Genomic DNA, 17842 nt, shown 5'->3' with positions numbered 1-17842 from the left:
GGCCCGGGATTTACTTCCCTAGTCTGCACCTCCCTCTCTCTTTCCTCCCACACACCCCAGAGTCTGTCTCTCCCCAATGACCACATGCTGCATTCCCAGCCTCCCGACCCCATCCCACACCCTTGCTGGGCACTAAGCGGCATATCCTTGGGGCCCCTCTGATCTTTGAGGCCCGGTACAGGTGTTCCCTTTGACACCCCCTGTCGCCAGCCCTGAATGTCCTACAATGGAGCATGTCCCTATACTGTAATTACTAACCAGTCCCTGAGATCAATGCATCAGGATATTAAAATGTAAGATGTCAAGATTCTATGTAAAAATGTTTATTATGTAATAGTATTTACTGTTGTACCATTAGTTCTCAGAACATTAATATCTTATTAGGGCCAAAACTTCTGGTTAGCCCTGGTGGCACTTGCCCGAGGTGCCAGTCCAATAATGTTTTACCCTGTGGGGAGGGCTGTGGCCACCCAACACCATTGAAGGCTCTTCCCAATATAACCCAGTTTGGTCTGCAGTCCTGTCACCATCATGGAGCCTTCATGATGTTGCGGGACAGAAGTGCAGCAAGTGGTAGATTATGTAACACAGCTGAGCAAGTCCTTCTGTTTGCAATGGCTGCCCAAACCCCTAGATACAATACTGTTGTTAATATTGTTTGGCACTGCAGAGTCTTTACAGGCATAGAACAACTGACACAATACCAGGCAACATACAAATAGCAAAAGAAAGTCTACAGCTACTCCAACCCTCCTAGCCAATCAGAAGAAAGCTTGCAGTCTCCACACAGTGAGAAATGTAAAAACCTGTGGCACAACATTGGAGATGATAGAAGAGGATCTGCAAACCACGGAACAATCCAGTATTGCAGAGAAGAAAGAGAGAGTGGAGGCGGTCACAGTACACAGTCACCGCAGCAATCCCAACCACAGCGAAACACAAAGAATTATAAAATACTATATATGGAGTAATATCAATGAATGAGGAAGCAAAATAACTCTCCTAAACCCTAAAGAGGCTTGTACCAGTCATGTATTGTTTTTCAAACTTGGTGAATCAGTAAAAAAAGATTTTAAAATCCACCATAATCTAACTAAATTGAGAAAGTTACGCAGGATTATCCATTTTCGATTTGAACAGACAATATAGAGCCTGTTGGCATGTTTACAAACCACCTTGAGTGTGTTCAAGCGTAAATTTAATATACTTTGCCTGTTTCTGACAGCAAACAGCAAGTCTCGAACACCAATGACAGTTGTGTTCTCAATTTTAATTAAAAAGATTAACTTTCAATTATTTAAAAATCTTTTTTTATATAGTGTTTCAAAATGTTAATTGTAATACGAATGGCAAATCTCAAATGGCATCAAACTCTCATAACGAAACGTGAATGACCTAGGAAGGTGCCTCTTTAAACACTTTAGCATCATGTTCATGTGTTTCTCGCTCATTTCTTCTAATGGTTCATGGAGGTACGAGCAGAAACCAGGAATACTTCCTTACCATAATTGCTGATATAAGCTCCAATGGTACCTTGTGTGTAACTGAATTAGCCCCAAGAGTGTGAGCATCAAAGGATTTCACAAAAAAAAATATATATAATTTAACTTTTTTCTTCTTCTATCCTCCATTGCAGTGGTTCTCAAAGTCGGTCCTCAAGCACCCCCCAACTGTTCATGTTTCCAGATGTCCTCACAGAATCACAGGTGAAATAATTAGCTCCACCTATGAATTTTTCAAAATGTGTCAGTGAGTAATGAATACACCTGTAAACCTGCTAGGTGACCTGGAAAACATGAACTGTCTGGGGTCCGAGGTTGGGGAACCACTGCTCTATTGGATTAACAAAACAGGGTTTAGCAACAAGTGGACCATGCAACTTGTGGAACATTTATGAAGCATAACAGTACTCGTAAGCAATGGCGTTATATGGGGGGTGTGGCTCGCACCTGGGTGTCACCCTCAGAGGGGGTGACACCAAAATGCCGGCACCTCCACACTGACAGAAGCCGGGTGCTACAGTGTGACGACATCCTGCAGCATTAGGCACCTGTCAGGCTGTCATAGATGAACAGAGCAGGAAGACTGTCTCCAGGGGCAGGCCAGTACAGCCCAGCATCTCCGGAGATACTGCGCATACCCCCCGGAGTGATGATATCGGTATTCTCCGCGAGGCCACATCCCCATTATTTGCGACCACTCCCCCTTTATGTGCAACCACGCCCCCTTTTCGACACACACACCTCCGGCGCGCAGGGAGATCCAGAGCGCACACCAGGTGTCACCACACCTGATGACTGAAGGGTTACCTCTTCTGTGCTTTGTAAATATTACTTTTTATATGATCAATTTCCTTATAATAAGTATAGTGTAAAAGTGAATATTTCTACCTCCCTAATGAAGGGTTAAACATGCTATATGAATTGTTATGTGTTTGAATAGACACGTACGCACTCTCTACAAGATGCCTTTGTCTGTTCATATAATATAAGGCTTGTGTGTGTCTTATCTTCAAGGACAATTACATACCAGATCAAAACTGTTACTTCTGTGTGTTACTAAAATATCCTGCATGTAATGTCGTATGCTACTTCTATTTATCCAATCATATGCTTGCACATATTGTATACACCCATGTTTCTTTTCTATATAGTACTCTGTAATTTATTAAATAAACAGTGTGAATTCTTACTGCTTGTGTTGTGCATGTACCTTGTGGCTAAGAGTTTACACTCCAGACGTCTAAGAGGCCATCACATCGAGGGTTAAGGTATAAGAAAAAATCCTTTCAGCTGGGAGCTCTATGTCCGGGATTCAGTGATCGTCCCTGAATGGTAAAAATAGAGAATTTATTGTCTGACTTTGCCATACAGGATTGCGGTCATACACTGAAGCTGAATCCGTGTCAGTGTTCCGGGAACACGTGACAAGGTAATATTTAAGTCCGGGACTTAATATTACGAAGTTTTATGAAAAAACATAAAACAGGTATCAGGGATACCATAGAATCTTTAATGTCTGGGACTTAAAGATACGTCTGAGAAAGGACCAGGCGTCCAAGCGCAATTCTCCAAAGACGTCAGTATCTGGGATACTTAAAAATATAGACCTGGGGTCTATACGTAACGTAGAGAATACCCCGATTTGATCGCCTATATATTTTTGTATGTTTGTAGTGAGATAAGTTCTTATATTTGGTTCAGACGGCTGGTAAGTTTTCGTCTGCCAGATATCTATGCTCAAACACTTTTCTTGCTTCCTGTCTAAAAACGCTGTATTTTTCTGACATCTTGTACGAAGGTAAGCGTACCCGTCAAAAGATTTCATGTTCTCATTATACAGATAATATTGTGATATTGTCAATGACTAATTAACTGGTTAAGCTGATGCATGTATAAGTAGAGTGTTGTATATTTTAGATAATTTTCTTTTAAAAGTTGTACTGTTGATTTATATTACTGTCTGACAATGGGCTCTAGTCAGAGTAAAAAACTGCATATCCCCCGCCCCTCCCTGGTGAGACATGCAAGATGTATGTTGCCCGTAACTCTACCTCAGAGTATTATTTAGTTAACCCATGGGTGGATAATTTAGCGGGATGGACAGAGAAAGCAGGACAGGACCCATTCCTACGGGAAGGCAGTAATTACCTTTTCTATATGGAGATTTAAGAAAAAATGTCAGTTTAGCACAGAAGCGAAGCTGCAGAGAACTGTAAATCTTTGAAAATCCCTCTCGCCTCCCCCCTTTGCATTCCAATGTATCCTGCGCTCAGAGACACAAATCTCTTGGCAGCAGTAACCCTTTCACACTAAATGGGATCGCCTCCAACTTCCACTAGCTCTGTCCCTAACGCATCAGTAACCCAGAGTTTAGATAATAGTAAAACACTGTCCCAAGCCCACTATTACCCTCGATGGCTGTATATCTTATTTGCGCAAAGCTTGCAAAGGACGCAGCTATACACATATGAAGGAAGTTTTTTTTTTGCCTGTGTTTTTTTGCCTGTCGCTGTAGCTTGTAAACAGAAACCTTCATAGTCTGTTACTGCGTTTTGAAAAAGGTTTAAGGACTGCTGGACAGATGACGCTGGCTTACCTTTGCTTAACTCAGAAAGCTTACTCACTTCCCCACTCACTCATAACTATCAGAACCCCAGACGCTTTGACAGACAGAACCAACCCCGCAGTCAGGGAAGATTCCAAAGACCCCGTGCACTGACGGGGCCCGGAGGAGGGTATCCCAGCCTTTATTCAACTCACCCGTCATAGTGAAGATTCACCTCTGCTGCCACTTATTATAAATGGAAGTAGAATTCCCTTTTGGTGGACAGCGGTGCAACAACCAGTGTTTTGTGTTCTGACTTATGTAGTATCCCCTCTCACCAGAAAAGATAGAAGGTCCCCGCCCCGTGATACAGCAATTCTTACAACAGGGTATTCTCAGACATATTGTATCACCATACTGTACTCCTGTGAACCCTGTTGCCAAAGCTGATGGTAGTATAAGATTTGTACAGAATCTCAGAGCGATCAATCAGCCAATTGTCCCAATTGCACCAATTGTTCCAGATGTAAACTCACTCATTTCTGCAATCCCTGCAGATGCTGCGTTCTCTGTAATTGATTTGAAGAATGCCTTTTTTTTCAGCATACCTGTAGATTCACAGACACAATTACTTTTGCCTTTTCTTTTGAGGGTAAACAACTTACCTGGTGCAGATTATTGACGCACCTGTTGTCTCCAGGCCACATTGGGGCCCTGGCAACCTCACCATGGTTCAGTCCTGCTACAGTATGCAGATGATCTGCTGCTCTGTAGTAAAACTGAGGAGGCCTGCCGAGAGGATGGTGTTTCATTACTAAACTGGCTTTGTGAATGTGGACACAAGGTGTCCAAAATAAAAATGCAATGGTGTAAAAAGCATGTTGATTACTTAGGTTTTGTGCTCACTCAGGGAGAGAGGAAAGTCAGTCCACAACGCATACAGTCTGTATTGGGCCTGGTCACCCCAACTACCCAGAGGGAACTACTGTCCTTCCTGGGTATGGTAAATTACTGCAGACAGTGGATATCTGATTGCTCTTATTGTGATAACATTTTGAGACAAGCCACACTGAAGGACAAACCTAAAACTGTACAATGGTCACAAGAAATGTTAACTGCATATGAAAGTTTAAAATGTATGTTGATGAAAAGTCCGGCACTTGGCCTCCCCAATTATGTACTACCTTTCCATCTATATGCAAGGGACAATTGTAAAACCATGGCGGGGGTGCTCACACAGTTTCATGGAGGGAAGTTGCGCCCCGTGGCATTTTTTTCCCAAAGTCATGCCAGTGTCTGTGCAAGGTGTGCCTGCCTGCCTCAGGGCTTTGGCAGCCTGTGCAATGGTTGCAGAAATGGCCACTACCCTCACTTTAGGCCACATCACAGTACTCCACACCACACATGATGTCCTGGCAATACTTAAAGGCTTACACACAGCACATGTCAGCACAACGCCTTAGTGGATATGAAGTACTCCTTTTGAGTAACCCTACCCTTACCATCAAGTACACTGCTAGTTCTTCTGGCCCTGCACCCATTCTCAATACCCTTTTAGGCTTGAAAGGTCCCGAGGATGAACCACCCGACCTACATGACTGTGCTGCTTCTATTGAAGCTGAAACTTCTCCCAGACTTGACATGTCTCCCGTTCCCATACCAGGCGCAGACATAGTTTTTGTTGACGGCTCCTGTAGTAGGCTCTATGACAGTGCATACCAGGCTGGCTATGCCATTGTCACCCTCCCTGATACTGTGTTGGAAACCCTACCAATACCTTATCAGTCCGCGCAAGCTGCAGAACTCATTGCACTCACTAGAGCATGTCCCTCCCTTTACAACGTCCATCTGCTCACTCAACTTCAAGCTGCTGCGACTAATACTGATCTCTCCGACTGGACTTACCCAATTCTGCAGAAAAAATCCTAAATCAGGATTAATCTGCAAAGAGGGGAAACCCTGTATACCCCAGTCCAGTGCCCCTTTGCTCGTTGCCCAGTGCCGTGGTGTTGGTCACCGTGGTGAAGCCACAACACTCCTCCTACTAACCAATGATTTTTATGTTACTAATGCCAAATCACTTGTGGACCAGTATGTTAGCAGATGCATCACTTGCCTCAGGAACAACCCTAATAAAGCTAAACACCAGCATCTTGAATACCCCACAGAAAACTCTAGGTTACTCACTCTTTGAAATACTAATGGGTAGACCCTTTTCCTACACCCTGGGCTAAGAAACCACTAGTAATACAGGAAGGAGATCTAGAACTCATCAGAGAAGAGTATGTCAGGTCCCTGATAACAAAACTGAATGAAATTGAACATGAGGTTGTTTGTAAAAACCCTTTTGAATCCACAGGAACCTACACACCCCTTTAAAGTCGGAGACAGAGTCGTGGTGAAGGTGCTCCCCAGGAACAAGAGCCCAGGAGACTTCACCTATGGTCCAGAGACAGAGGTCGTAGCAGTTACCCGGACAGCAGTCCTGACAGAGGAAAGTCCTACCTGGACCCATGCATCCCGAGTAAAAAAAGGTTCCTAGACCAGACCTAGAGAGGGAAGCAAGTGATTCCAGTGAGGTACGAACCGGGGCAGACAGCCCTGACCTCCCACCTAGCGAAGAAAGAAGAACAGAAGAAGATGAGGAACCTGTCCCCTATCTCTATCCTGGGGACTATCTCGATAGCCCTACTGGCCCTCATTCACCTCACAATATGTGAAGTCGACATCACACAAACAAATGGGATCCCCACCTTGTGGTACAATTCCTCCAACACACACGTAGCCACATATATCCTTGATTATTTCATGTTCCCTAAACTTGCTGACAACAAACATTTCATACAGCAGAAAAGGAAATCAGGAATGTCTGAGACAGTATATATTTGTGTTACTGACGAATGGTACTATGACATTAGATATTATGGATCTAATTGTAATTCCTGGGAAGCTGTGGGGTGGAATACAGGAACAGATTGGGGATATCGCCCATCAGCTGCCAGAAACAGATATGGTCAACATCTGAACTTACTTCAAAGATTGTCCATTAATTTTTGGTTAGAATGGATGAAGTATAGTGCTAACAAACACAATAAAAGCAACTGTTATGTCTGTGGCAAATCTAGGCCCCACCTAGGTACAGTGCCCCTTAATATACCCCTAGAACAAGAAAATTGTTTTTTTTCAGCCTTTTTAATGATCACCGATGACCCCACTCCTCCCTCTAATACTCCTGTTAATCGAAAGAAAAGAGCACTCCCAGGAGGTAGCTTTGACCCCCACGTATACATTGATGCTATAGGGGTCCCAAGAGGTGTTCCAAATGAGTTCAAAGCTAGAGATGAGGTGGCTGCGGGTTTTGAGTCATTGTTCCCTATAGTAACTGTAAATAAAAACGTAGCCTGGATTAATTATATATATTATAATCAACAAAGATTTGTTAATGATACCAAAGATGCTCTTAAAGGTATAGCTGAACAGCTAGAAGCCACTTCCCAAATGACATTTCAAAATAGAATGGCCCTTGACATGATCCTAGCAGAAAAAGGCGGTACATGTGTTTACATTAGTAAGGTGGAAGGCTGTTGTACATATATTCCTGACAACACTGGTCCCAATGGTAAGGTTACTTTAGCCATAAACAAGTTAGAAACCTTATCCATAGAACTTAAGAAAAATTCAGGTATTGATAACCCATGGAGCCAATATTTTGGGTGGTTTGAAAATTGGAAACAGGCTCTTGTGCAAATAAGCATATTCATACTTGTAACTTTAATTCTTGTAGGCATTATAGTTTATTGTGTAATTCCCTGTGGAAAGAAACTTACCTCCAAAGGCATTGATAAGGCCCTGATGTATTATGACATAACCACCAGTCCTGTCACCTCCTCTGATAGTAAAGGACCCGACGATTATGTCCAATATCTCAAGAACTGGAGAAACAAGAAAGGAGCCTCACTCAAGAATCATGTCATATAATAATCATGATTCTAAGAGGGGATTGAAGGGTTACCTCTTCTGTGCTTTGTAAATATTACTTTTTATATGATCAATTTCCTTATAATAAGTATAGTGTAAAAGTGAATATTTCTACCTCCCTAATGAAGGGTTAAACATGCTATATGAATTGTTATGTGTTTGAATAGACACGTACGCACTCTCTACAAGATGCCTTTGTCTGTTCATATAATATAAGGCTTGTGTGTGTCTTATCTTCAAGGACAATTACATACCAGATCAAAACTGTTACTTCTGTGTGTTACTAAAATATCCTGCATGTAATGTCGTATGCTACTTCTATTTATCCAATCATATGCTTGCACATATTGTATACACCCATGTTTCTTTTCTATATAGTACTCTGTAATTTATTAAATAAACAGTGTGAATTCTTACTGCTTGTGTTGTGCATGTACCTTGTGGCTAAGAGTTTACACTCCAGACGTCTAAGAGGCCATCACATCGAGGGTTAAGGTATAAGAAAAAATCCTTTCAATGACTCCTCTGCTCGTAAGATCAATATTTTGGAAAATTGTATAGTCAAATAGATGTTTTGTTTCGCAACCCTCTGTAGGTCTGGGACTGCTGTCGCAAGACCATGGCGGCACTCGTGCAGTAACAGTAGATGCATGCGCATTTGTCCCATAATCGCCAAACCAGGAAATCATCGAGTTTGCATACGTCTCTGAATCAGTACAGTAGTCACCATTTACGGCATATTTACTAATTATTTCCATGCATGCAGATATCTGCAAGAAGCAGTCACAGTCTGGGCAAATTGATGGATTTATAGTTGTGCAACATGAGAATTCCCAGACTTGGAAGCACCGAACAGAAGCATCTTGTTGGAATTTCATGGGTGTGTACAGTGAGCGGGCTTCCATGTTCAGTTGTAGTGTGCGGACCGAGATGCAACACCTGCACCTGACAGATGTCCTGCACCCTGGATGAGGCGGGTGTAAGTCCTAATGATTGTGACTGTAGATGGGAAAACTGTGGGAGGAACGGCCTTCCACAAGAAGACAAATAATCAGCACAGACAGCAGGCAGATAAGACAGGCGGAAAAGCTGCTGCACGTGCAGTAGTGTCGAGGGGGGGGGGGTACAAATTACTCGGGCCCAGGACTGCTGGAGAGGCCCAGTGAGGGTCCAATAGGGGCCCAGGCCCCTCCTCCTTACCTGGCAGCAGCAGCTGCAGCTCTTCTCCTAAGCCCAGCACACCCTGCTGTGCACGTGCGCCCATATATGCATATCTCTGTATTTATTTATTTACAGAGTGCTATTAAATAATATGAAGGGAGTGCATACTGAGCAAATAACTGAACACATGGGGGCGTATGTAATAGGGTCCAAGTCTTCCGGATGTGCGGGATGCCAGACGATCTCGGACGTTTTTTTAAAGCGGCAATCATTTACAAGGCATGGTTTTGCCTTGCAAATGACTGCCGCTTAATAAAAACTCGGAGATCGGCCGGCATCCACCACTTCCAGCAAACTCGGACCCTATTACATACAGTATACATACGCCCCCTGATAAGTAGATTATTACAAAGTGATCACATTATCAGTGAATTATTACAAATGAATAACGCTACGTGTTTGCCGTCTAATACTCTACGTCAGTGGTTCTCAAACTCGGTCCTCAGGACCCAACACAGTGCATGTTTTGCAGGTAACCCAGCAAGTGCACAGGTGTATTAATTACTCATTGACACATTTTAAAAGGTCCACATGTGGAGCTATTTATTTCACTTGTGATTCTGTGAAGAGACCTGCAGAACATGCACCGTGTGGGGTCTTGAGGTCCGAGTTTGAGAACCTGTGCTCTACGTTTTCACTATGGGGTGGTTAAAATGGGTTTAGTATGAAATACTGTACCTACGATCAAAATACTGACAACAATTGACCGACAGTCAAAATCCCAACAAGGTCAAAATTCTGACAGGGTCAAAATATCGTAATGTTTAAAGAGGGAAAGAGAGACTCTGTGTTGGGGCACGCTTAAATAAAACTTAACTTTTAATTAGAGTAGGATAAGAATGTAGTACATTGACAGACACACATATATATATAGTCCTGAAAGAGGAGGACAAAAAAGAATCTGGACCTCTCTCTACCATTATCATAGGAATCTGAGAGTAGATTCTGAAAGAATTTAATGGTTAAAGATTAAAATAAGAATAAACATTCTCAATTAATGTAATAAATGAGGTGACAGTGACACCTAAGATGAAAATATCAAAGATTGGTTTCTACATCAAAAGAGAAAAAGATTTCAAATATAAGTCACAATGGCATTAGATATGACAACAATTTTTAGTAGACTTAAAAGTATAAGTCCATTGACCAATGCCAATTGTGATGAATTTATCCTGGTATCCTAGTGGGAGGTAAACTGCTAATTCTAGCTTTCTGATCAATGTATGAGATAATGAATGCAAAATGTGTGCAAGTCTGAAATCAGATGCACAATAGAGTCAATAATTGCTCCAACACTTCGGTTTTACATACACGGATAGGAATCTAAGGATATTAACAGGTTAGTGATATATTTAACAAGTCTGAGATCAGACAAATAAGAGAGGAAAAAGGTATGAAAATCAGTAGGGTCAAAGGTTGCTCCAGCACTTCTGCTTTTCACATTTGGATACAGATATCTATTACTGCACCTGAGATTCCCTAGTAGTCTCCCATCTAGGTACTATTCAGGCTCCTCACTGTTCAGCTTCCAAGATCAGGCGAGATTGGGCGTAACCAGAGAGATACTCACTTATATTTGAAATCTTTTTCTCTTTTGATGTAGAAACCAATCTTTGATATTTTCATCTTAGGTGTCACTGTCACCTCATTTATTACATTAATTGAGAATGTTTATTCTTATTTTAATCTTTAACCATTAAATTCTTTCAGAATCTACTCTCAGATTCCTATGATAATAGTAGAGAGAGGTCCAGATTCTTTTTTGTCCTCCTCTTTCAGGACTATATATATATGTGTGTCTGTCAATGTACTACATTCTTATCCTATTCTAATTAAAAGTTAAGTTTTATTTAAGCGTGCCACAACACAGAGTCTCTCTTTCCCTCTTTAAACATTACTATGTACTTTTGACTCTGGGTGCACCACCAACCACAATAACTCCTTGAATACCGTTTACAGGCATCTCTTATGTAAATGCACTGTTGGTCACAAGGGACAAATTTGATAAAGAGCCCGTTATAAAAAGATTAGTTTTAGTCCTGTGCGGCACCAAATTAATCCTTTTCTAAGGTCAAAATATTGACATTTAAAATACTGACAAAGTCAAAATATCGAAATTTAAACGTCGACATGAGGTCAAAAAGTCAACACGAGTTTTTCATTGTTTTTTGTGTGTATGTCGACATAGGTCGACGTGGACACCGTACAGGTGTACCGCTGCGCTCGGCACACTATTATATTCCCCCCCCGAGGTCCACTGGGATGGTAAAGTATGAACAAGTCAGTTTCAATGTAAAAATCATGTTAACTTTTTGACCTGTCGATATTTTAAATGTCACTATTTTGACCTCGTCGGGATTTTGACCACCTGTCAATGGTTGTCGGTATTTTGACCGTAGGGATTTTGATTGTAGGTAAATTGGCCACATCACGGTTAAGACACATACTATAAAATTACAGGAGCTGATTGGTTGGTACTTTATCTTTCAACACTTTATCTCTCTCCAAGCCTTGATGCATCTCCTCATATACAATATATCCCCAGAAAATCTGCTCATTCCGGACTAATTTAGATTTGCTGTTGCTCACAAAAGCCTTGCATCCTATTTTCCGCCTTGTTATAACTTCTGCTCCAAAGTAAGAACAACACAAAGAAGTAGAAGTGGATCTTAGCTGTGAGGGTCGCAGTGTGCGGCCTACAGAACAGCGCTGCCCTTACAGCCTGCCACACATTGTGTTTTTACTTTCCCTCTCTATTCACCGTGGATGCTGTTTTTCCGAAGGGCACTCGTACTTACATAAAAGAAGACGTTAGGGGGGTAAGAAAGAAAAAAAAAGACAGCGGAGCTGCAGCTTTATTAAATTTTTAGTGGCAGGAATTCTCATCCTGTAGTTATGGTGATATTGACCCATGGAAAGGCAATCACATTCCTAGTAAAACATTCGGCAATTATGTCTGTGCCTGAGAAGGGAGAATAAATTGCATATTGACTTTGGTAATAGCAATTAAGATTCCTCCCCATATCCCTTACTCTGCATCCATTTCACCAGTGTATGTTAATGTTAGATGCTTTATATGCTTCCCATATACAAGAAACAAATAATTCCAGCGCGTCAAAACCACCTAATTTATACAATATGGATCATATGGATTGAACTTATGCTGCTCTCAACCGGACAGTACTGACCTATCCACATAAAAACGTATTACGGAAGATAACAATTAATTATCAGAGAGCGCATATAGCTATTTAGCTCAAATTTATTATATATATAAAATAACACACATATATACTAATTAATACAAATAAATATAAATATAAACTCATATACACATATAAATAAAAAATCAATAAATAAAAATCAATAAAAATGCCCCCTGCTGCAGCGGATACCTGGACGTTATTCTTATGTCCAGATTTGTAGTTGGTACAATTTTATTAATAGTTAAAGAGTCCTGAACGGTGTACCGTCTAATATAGGAACACTTTGTTGCCTGTTGTTTTTAACAGCTGTAGACGTTTTGTACTTGTTAATAGGTCTCCTTATATATCTAATAGCACCAGCTTCCCACTCCGTTAATTAATGTAGCTGAACGGCCAAGAATTTCAAGTGCTTATACTCCGGTATCTGTGTCAAATAGACCTTTTCATTCATTCCCACTGTGCTGATGGGCCATGATTGCAAATGTCCACTTTATACTCACAGCCAGGAGTATATCCTTTAGGTGTCCGTGGACGGCCCCCGTTGCAGATCTCAGTCACAGTTGCAGGGAAACACCTTTGGCGAGGTGTACCGGAGAGTCACCACAGTCGACCAGCATGCAGACGGAAACGGCACCAAGGGATATTGCTTGCTCGTAAGCCGCTGATAACAGGAGGGACACTGATCTGAAGTAAGCCCCGGTCCTTACGCGTTTCTCCGCCAATGTAAAAGTGCGGTTTCGTCAGAGGATAACATGGGGCTGTCCAACCTACTATTTAAGTATCAGGGGACCAATCATGATCCAATTCTTTGATTGTCACACCTGAATTACTCTCACATGTGCAAAATCAAAATTCAATCTCATAATGACCCATAAATTATCCTAATCTAATCATACAATAACAAAAGGTGGATTAAGTATATAGCAATATATTCATAACCTAAAAATTACTTTTATTGTATAAACAATAAAATATTTCTATCTAAATGATCAGAGAACAGAGGTGATGGCATACATGCACTATCTACATATATCAGTATCAAATCTACAAAAATTCCGTTCTACTTATATGACATCCACTTTAGCCCAGTGGTTTAATGTCCCGCATTAGCATTCACAGGGTCCCGAGTTCAACTCCAACCCATCCCCACATATAATATTGATTTTAAACATTATGTTTTTTATATATTTTTCATTATTTATATTTTGTATTAATATTTTTAGTTACGTCTACAGCTGTTAAAAAACAACAGGCAACAAAGTGTTCCTATATTAGACGGTACACCGTTCAGGACTCTTTAACTATTAATAAAATTGTACCAACTACAAATCTGGACATAAGAATAACGTCCAGGTATCCGCTGCAGCAGGGGGCATTTTTATTGATTTTTATTTATTGATTTTTTATTTATATGTGTATATGAGTTTATATTTATATTTATTTGTATTAATTAGTATATATGTGTGTTATTTTATATATATAATAAATTTGAGCTAAATAGCTATTTGCTTCCCATATAGTTATTGCTATAATCTCTTACTTGCAGGAGAGGTTAGTGCCTGGAGGACAAAGCGTGAGAGTAATCACCTGTAACAGTATGTCATAACACACAAGATGCAAAAGCCCTTTGCCGAGACATCTAACGACATACTGTAGGCGGAATAGTCTGCATTACACTCTAAATATATATATATATATATATATATATATATGTATAACATAAAGATTCAGCCCGGCACTCCTGTTGATAGAAGTACTAGTTGCCCAGGTGCCCTCAGTGTTGGGTTGAAATACGAGAAAATGATCTGCGGCACTCAGGGTCTTATGAAAAAGCAGTCTTTGTATTTAGAACATCAATGAAGTGGACATCATTGTTTCGGGGAATTAAACCCCTTTGTCAAGATGTGAGATCACATCTTGACAAAGGGGTTTAATTCCCCGAAACGTTGGAATCTATCAGTCCCTCCAATGGTTCTGCTTTTGCCAGGTAGAACACCTCTATGTCAGACGTTGTATCTGATAAAATTATATGGAAATGTAGCTTTGCTTTCTAAGCTGCTATACAAGTGTATTTCTCCTTTATTACATTTCTATTGTCTGTCATTTTATAGACACCAACAACAGCAGAATCAGAGATAACACTAGCTAAATGTTACATGGCAACACCACTTGATGTACATTAAAAGGAAAAATGTATATTTTATAACTTACAGTACTAACTAAGTGAATATATATATATATATATATATATATATATGTATGTGTGTATGTGTATATATATATATATATATATATATATATATACTAAATGTATGTAGGAATGGATAAAGCCATTCTGATGAATAGAAGAGGGCCAGAATAACGTCTATCGATCTGTGCCTCCAGAAGACTAGAAATTTTTTGACTGATAAAGAAGAATATCGTCTTTCAAGTAAATTGATTGATTGACCAAGGTTAACATGAGATATCCGAGTCTTCTTTCTTTCTCTAATTCTGGAGTTTGACGGATGGACCCCTGATGAATTTGTGTAGAAGATATATATATTTCAGATAGTGTTTTGGAAAGGTGCATATGAACCTCTTAGTTTGACCACTGCCCTGGGCACATCATCTTCTTACTCACGTAACTGACAATTTAATTTTACAAAATAGGCCTTAAAAATTAGTGATGAGCGGATTCGGTTTTACTCGGTTCTCAAAACCGAATCTTATTGGCTCCCTGATGTCACGTGTTTTGGATAGCCAATAAGATTCGGTTTTGAGAACCGAGTAAAACCGAGTAAAACCGAATCCGCTCATCACTATTAAAAATGTTAAAAAATTTTCATTGAATTAATACAAAAGACTATTTTTAAAAATGTATTTAAATATTAGATTGAAAAATAAATATGACCAGGGGGTGTCTTGCACCACGCCATGTCCATAGGCCCCCATAGTGAAACTACCTCAACCAATGGCAATAGACCCCCCCCCCCCCCCCCCCCACACACACACACACACACACACACACCCACCCATGGTAAATGATCTCCTTTACCCACTCAATCCTAGTGGTAATAGATCCCCAGTTATGTAACCCATCCTCCCAATGTAACATCTCCCCATTGTTGTACACATTCCCCTTATTTATCAGTTTCTGGAGTAATTTTTTAAATCCCTCTGTGTAATTATTTTAAATGGGACAATACTCCAACATCCCCCCTCCCTCCACCTACAGTGACAATACAGCCCCCCACCCTCACCATTTGTAATACCCCCCTCCCCCATCCTACATCAGATCATGGTTCAGGGGAGACTACTGCAGTTGATCTCAGAGATAAGCCAAATAGTGTTCTGGTAGGAACTTAGGCCCTCATTCCGAGTTGTTCGCTCGGTAAAAATCTTCGCATCGCAGCGATTTTCCGCTTAATGCGCATGCGCAATGTCCGCACTGCGACTGCGCCAAGTAAATTTGCTATGCCCTTAGTAATTTTACTCACGGCTTTTTCATCGTTCTGGCGATCGTAATGTGATTGACAGGAAATGGGTGTTACTGGGCGGAAACAGGCCGTTTTATGGGCGTGTGGGAAAAAACGCTACCGTTTCCGGAAAAAACGCAGGAGTGGCCGGAGAAACGGAGGAGTGTCTGGGCGAACGCTGGGTGTGTTTGTGACGTCAAACCAGGAACGACAAGCACTGAACTGATCGCAGATGCCGAGTAAGTCTGAAGCTACTCAGAAACTGCTACGAGGTGTGTAATCGCAATATTGCGATTACTTCGTTCGCAATTTTAAGATGCTAAGATTCACTCCCAGTAGGCGGAGGCGGCGGCTTAGCGTGAGCAACTCTGCTAAAATCGCCTTGCGAGCGAACAACTCGGAATGACCTCCTTAGTCCCCCTCTCTGCACTTATACCCACAGCGCTTGTGCTCCAGAATGCTATATGCACAGAATTCTGGGCCGCAATTCCTATACATCATATAAGCAGTATGGATCCTTCAGTGAACCAATTCCAGTGCATCGTAAGGACATTTTACATTTTAAAACGTAACTGTGCCATTGACTGTAGACTTTTGAATTCATGCACTTAGCGCACAAGAGCGGAGAGAAACGTATTACCTGCTTCACTAGTCCTGATGACTCGGGATGGTATGCTGGGGTCTCCAGTTCCAATGCTATTAGTGGCTACAACTCGGAATTCATATTCCACCCAAGGATTTAGGTCGACGACCATGGCTGACTCCATATCTCCGCTAATAGTGTCAGGAACTGTTGAGACACAGAAGACATCACAATCATTGAGGACAGAGGTGTTTGCATGTTCTGTGAGTGCCGGTGAATAATCGCCCTGTCATTGCTATCTGTAGCTCACATTCATTTCCTCCTCACAGTATCATTATTCTGAGCATAGATTCCTTACTGCCGAAATCTGTTTGCAATTTCGTTTCCATGCCATGTAGTTAGTACATGACCTTCCTTAAATGCCAGGGGAGGAGAACATCTCCTACACTGTAAACAAGTTATTGATAATTTGATCATCTTGAATAAGTAGGTTTAACACAACTGACATAACATATTGGTCAGCAGTACTGAGCCAAATACTTACAGTTGGCTGTATTGTAATGAAAGGGAATTTGCCGCAGTGATAGTTGAAATTATACCTGAAGTCTTGATTTAAAGAAGCAGGAACAGATATTTCCAGTCCAGCTATACCCTTTAATTGGGGACTTGACTCACAAATGGCAAAGACTTTGGCGACTGGAACTCAAGACTCTTGGTACAGTAGGTAGATATGCCAAAGTACAGTGCAAAAATAACATATGGACACTAACGTTGCGATTAGCAGAATAAGTTTCCCCCGGGTCACAGAACTGTTCTAGACTGTAAAATAGCTGATCCTGAAATGGAATTAGCTCAGATTTTCAATAGAAAACTCAGTACATTTAAAAAATAAAAGTTGGTGTTCCAACAAGACAATGCGCTGGCGGAATCCCAGCAGTCAGAAACCTTACGCTGGAATCCCGACACTATACCCAACACCAGCATCCCGAATAGGTTCACCATCCCGGCGCCGAATCCCAACAGCCACAATGCTGAAAGAGCACACACCGGCTCGCAGGAGATATAAGCCAGGGGTGGGGTAGGTTAGGTATAGACTGCGGCGGAAGGGTTTGGCCTGGTCCCGGGGGGGTTGTGGTTAGGTTTAGGCTGCAGGTATGGTGGGGGGGGGGGGAGGTTAGGTTTAGGCACTCCCCAGGGAGGAATAGGGTTAGGCTGCGGGGGAGGGGGTTAGGTTTAGACTGCAGGGAGGGGGGTGGGTTAGGTACCACTGGGAAGGGTTAGGGTGCGGAGAGGAAAGGGTTAGCTTTAGGCTGCGTGGAGCGCAGGTTAGGGGCCCAGGGGGAAATTCC

General features: G+C 41.4%; 1 protein-coding gene across 2 annotated transcripts in view; it reads right to left on the bottom strand.

The window, feature by feature from the left end:
- Positions 1-17842, bottom strand: part of CNTN5 (contactin 5) — a 2165994-nt gene that overhangs the window by 167950 nt on the left and 1980202 nt on the right. For both annotated transcript variants that reach the window (XM_063951497.1, XM_063951498.1), the window contains one exon: positions 16551-16700. In XM_063951497.1, the coding sequence (XP_063807567.1) occupies positions 16551-16700 (150 nt within the window). The remainder of the gene's footprint in view (positions 1-16550; positions 16701-17842) is intronic.

The sequence above is a fragment of the Pseudophryne corroboree genome, chromosome 2, assembly GCF_028390025.1.
Source record: "Pseudophryne corroboree isolate aPseCor3 chromosome 2, aPseCor3.hap2, whole genome shotgun sequence".
NCBI lineage: Eukaryota > Metazoa > Chordata > Amphibia > Anura > Myobatrachidae > Pseudophryne > Pseudophryne corroboree.
This window is presented reverse-complemented; position numbering and strand designations above follow the sequence as displayed.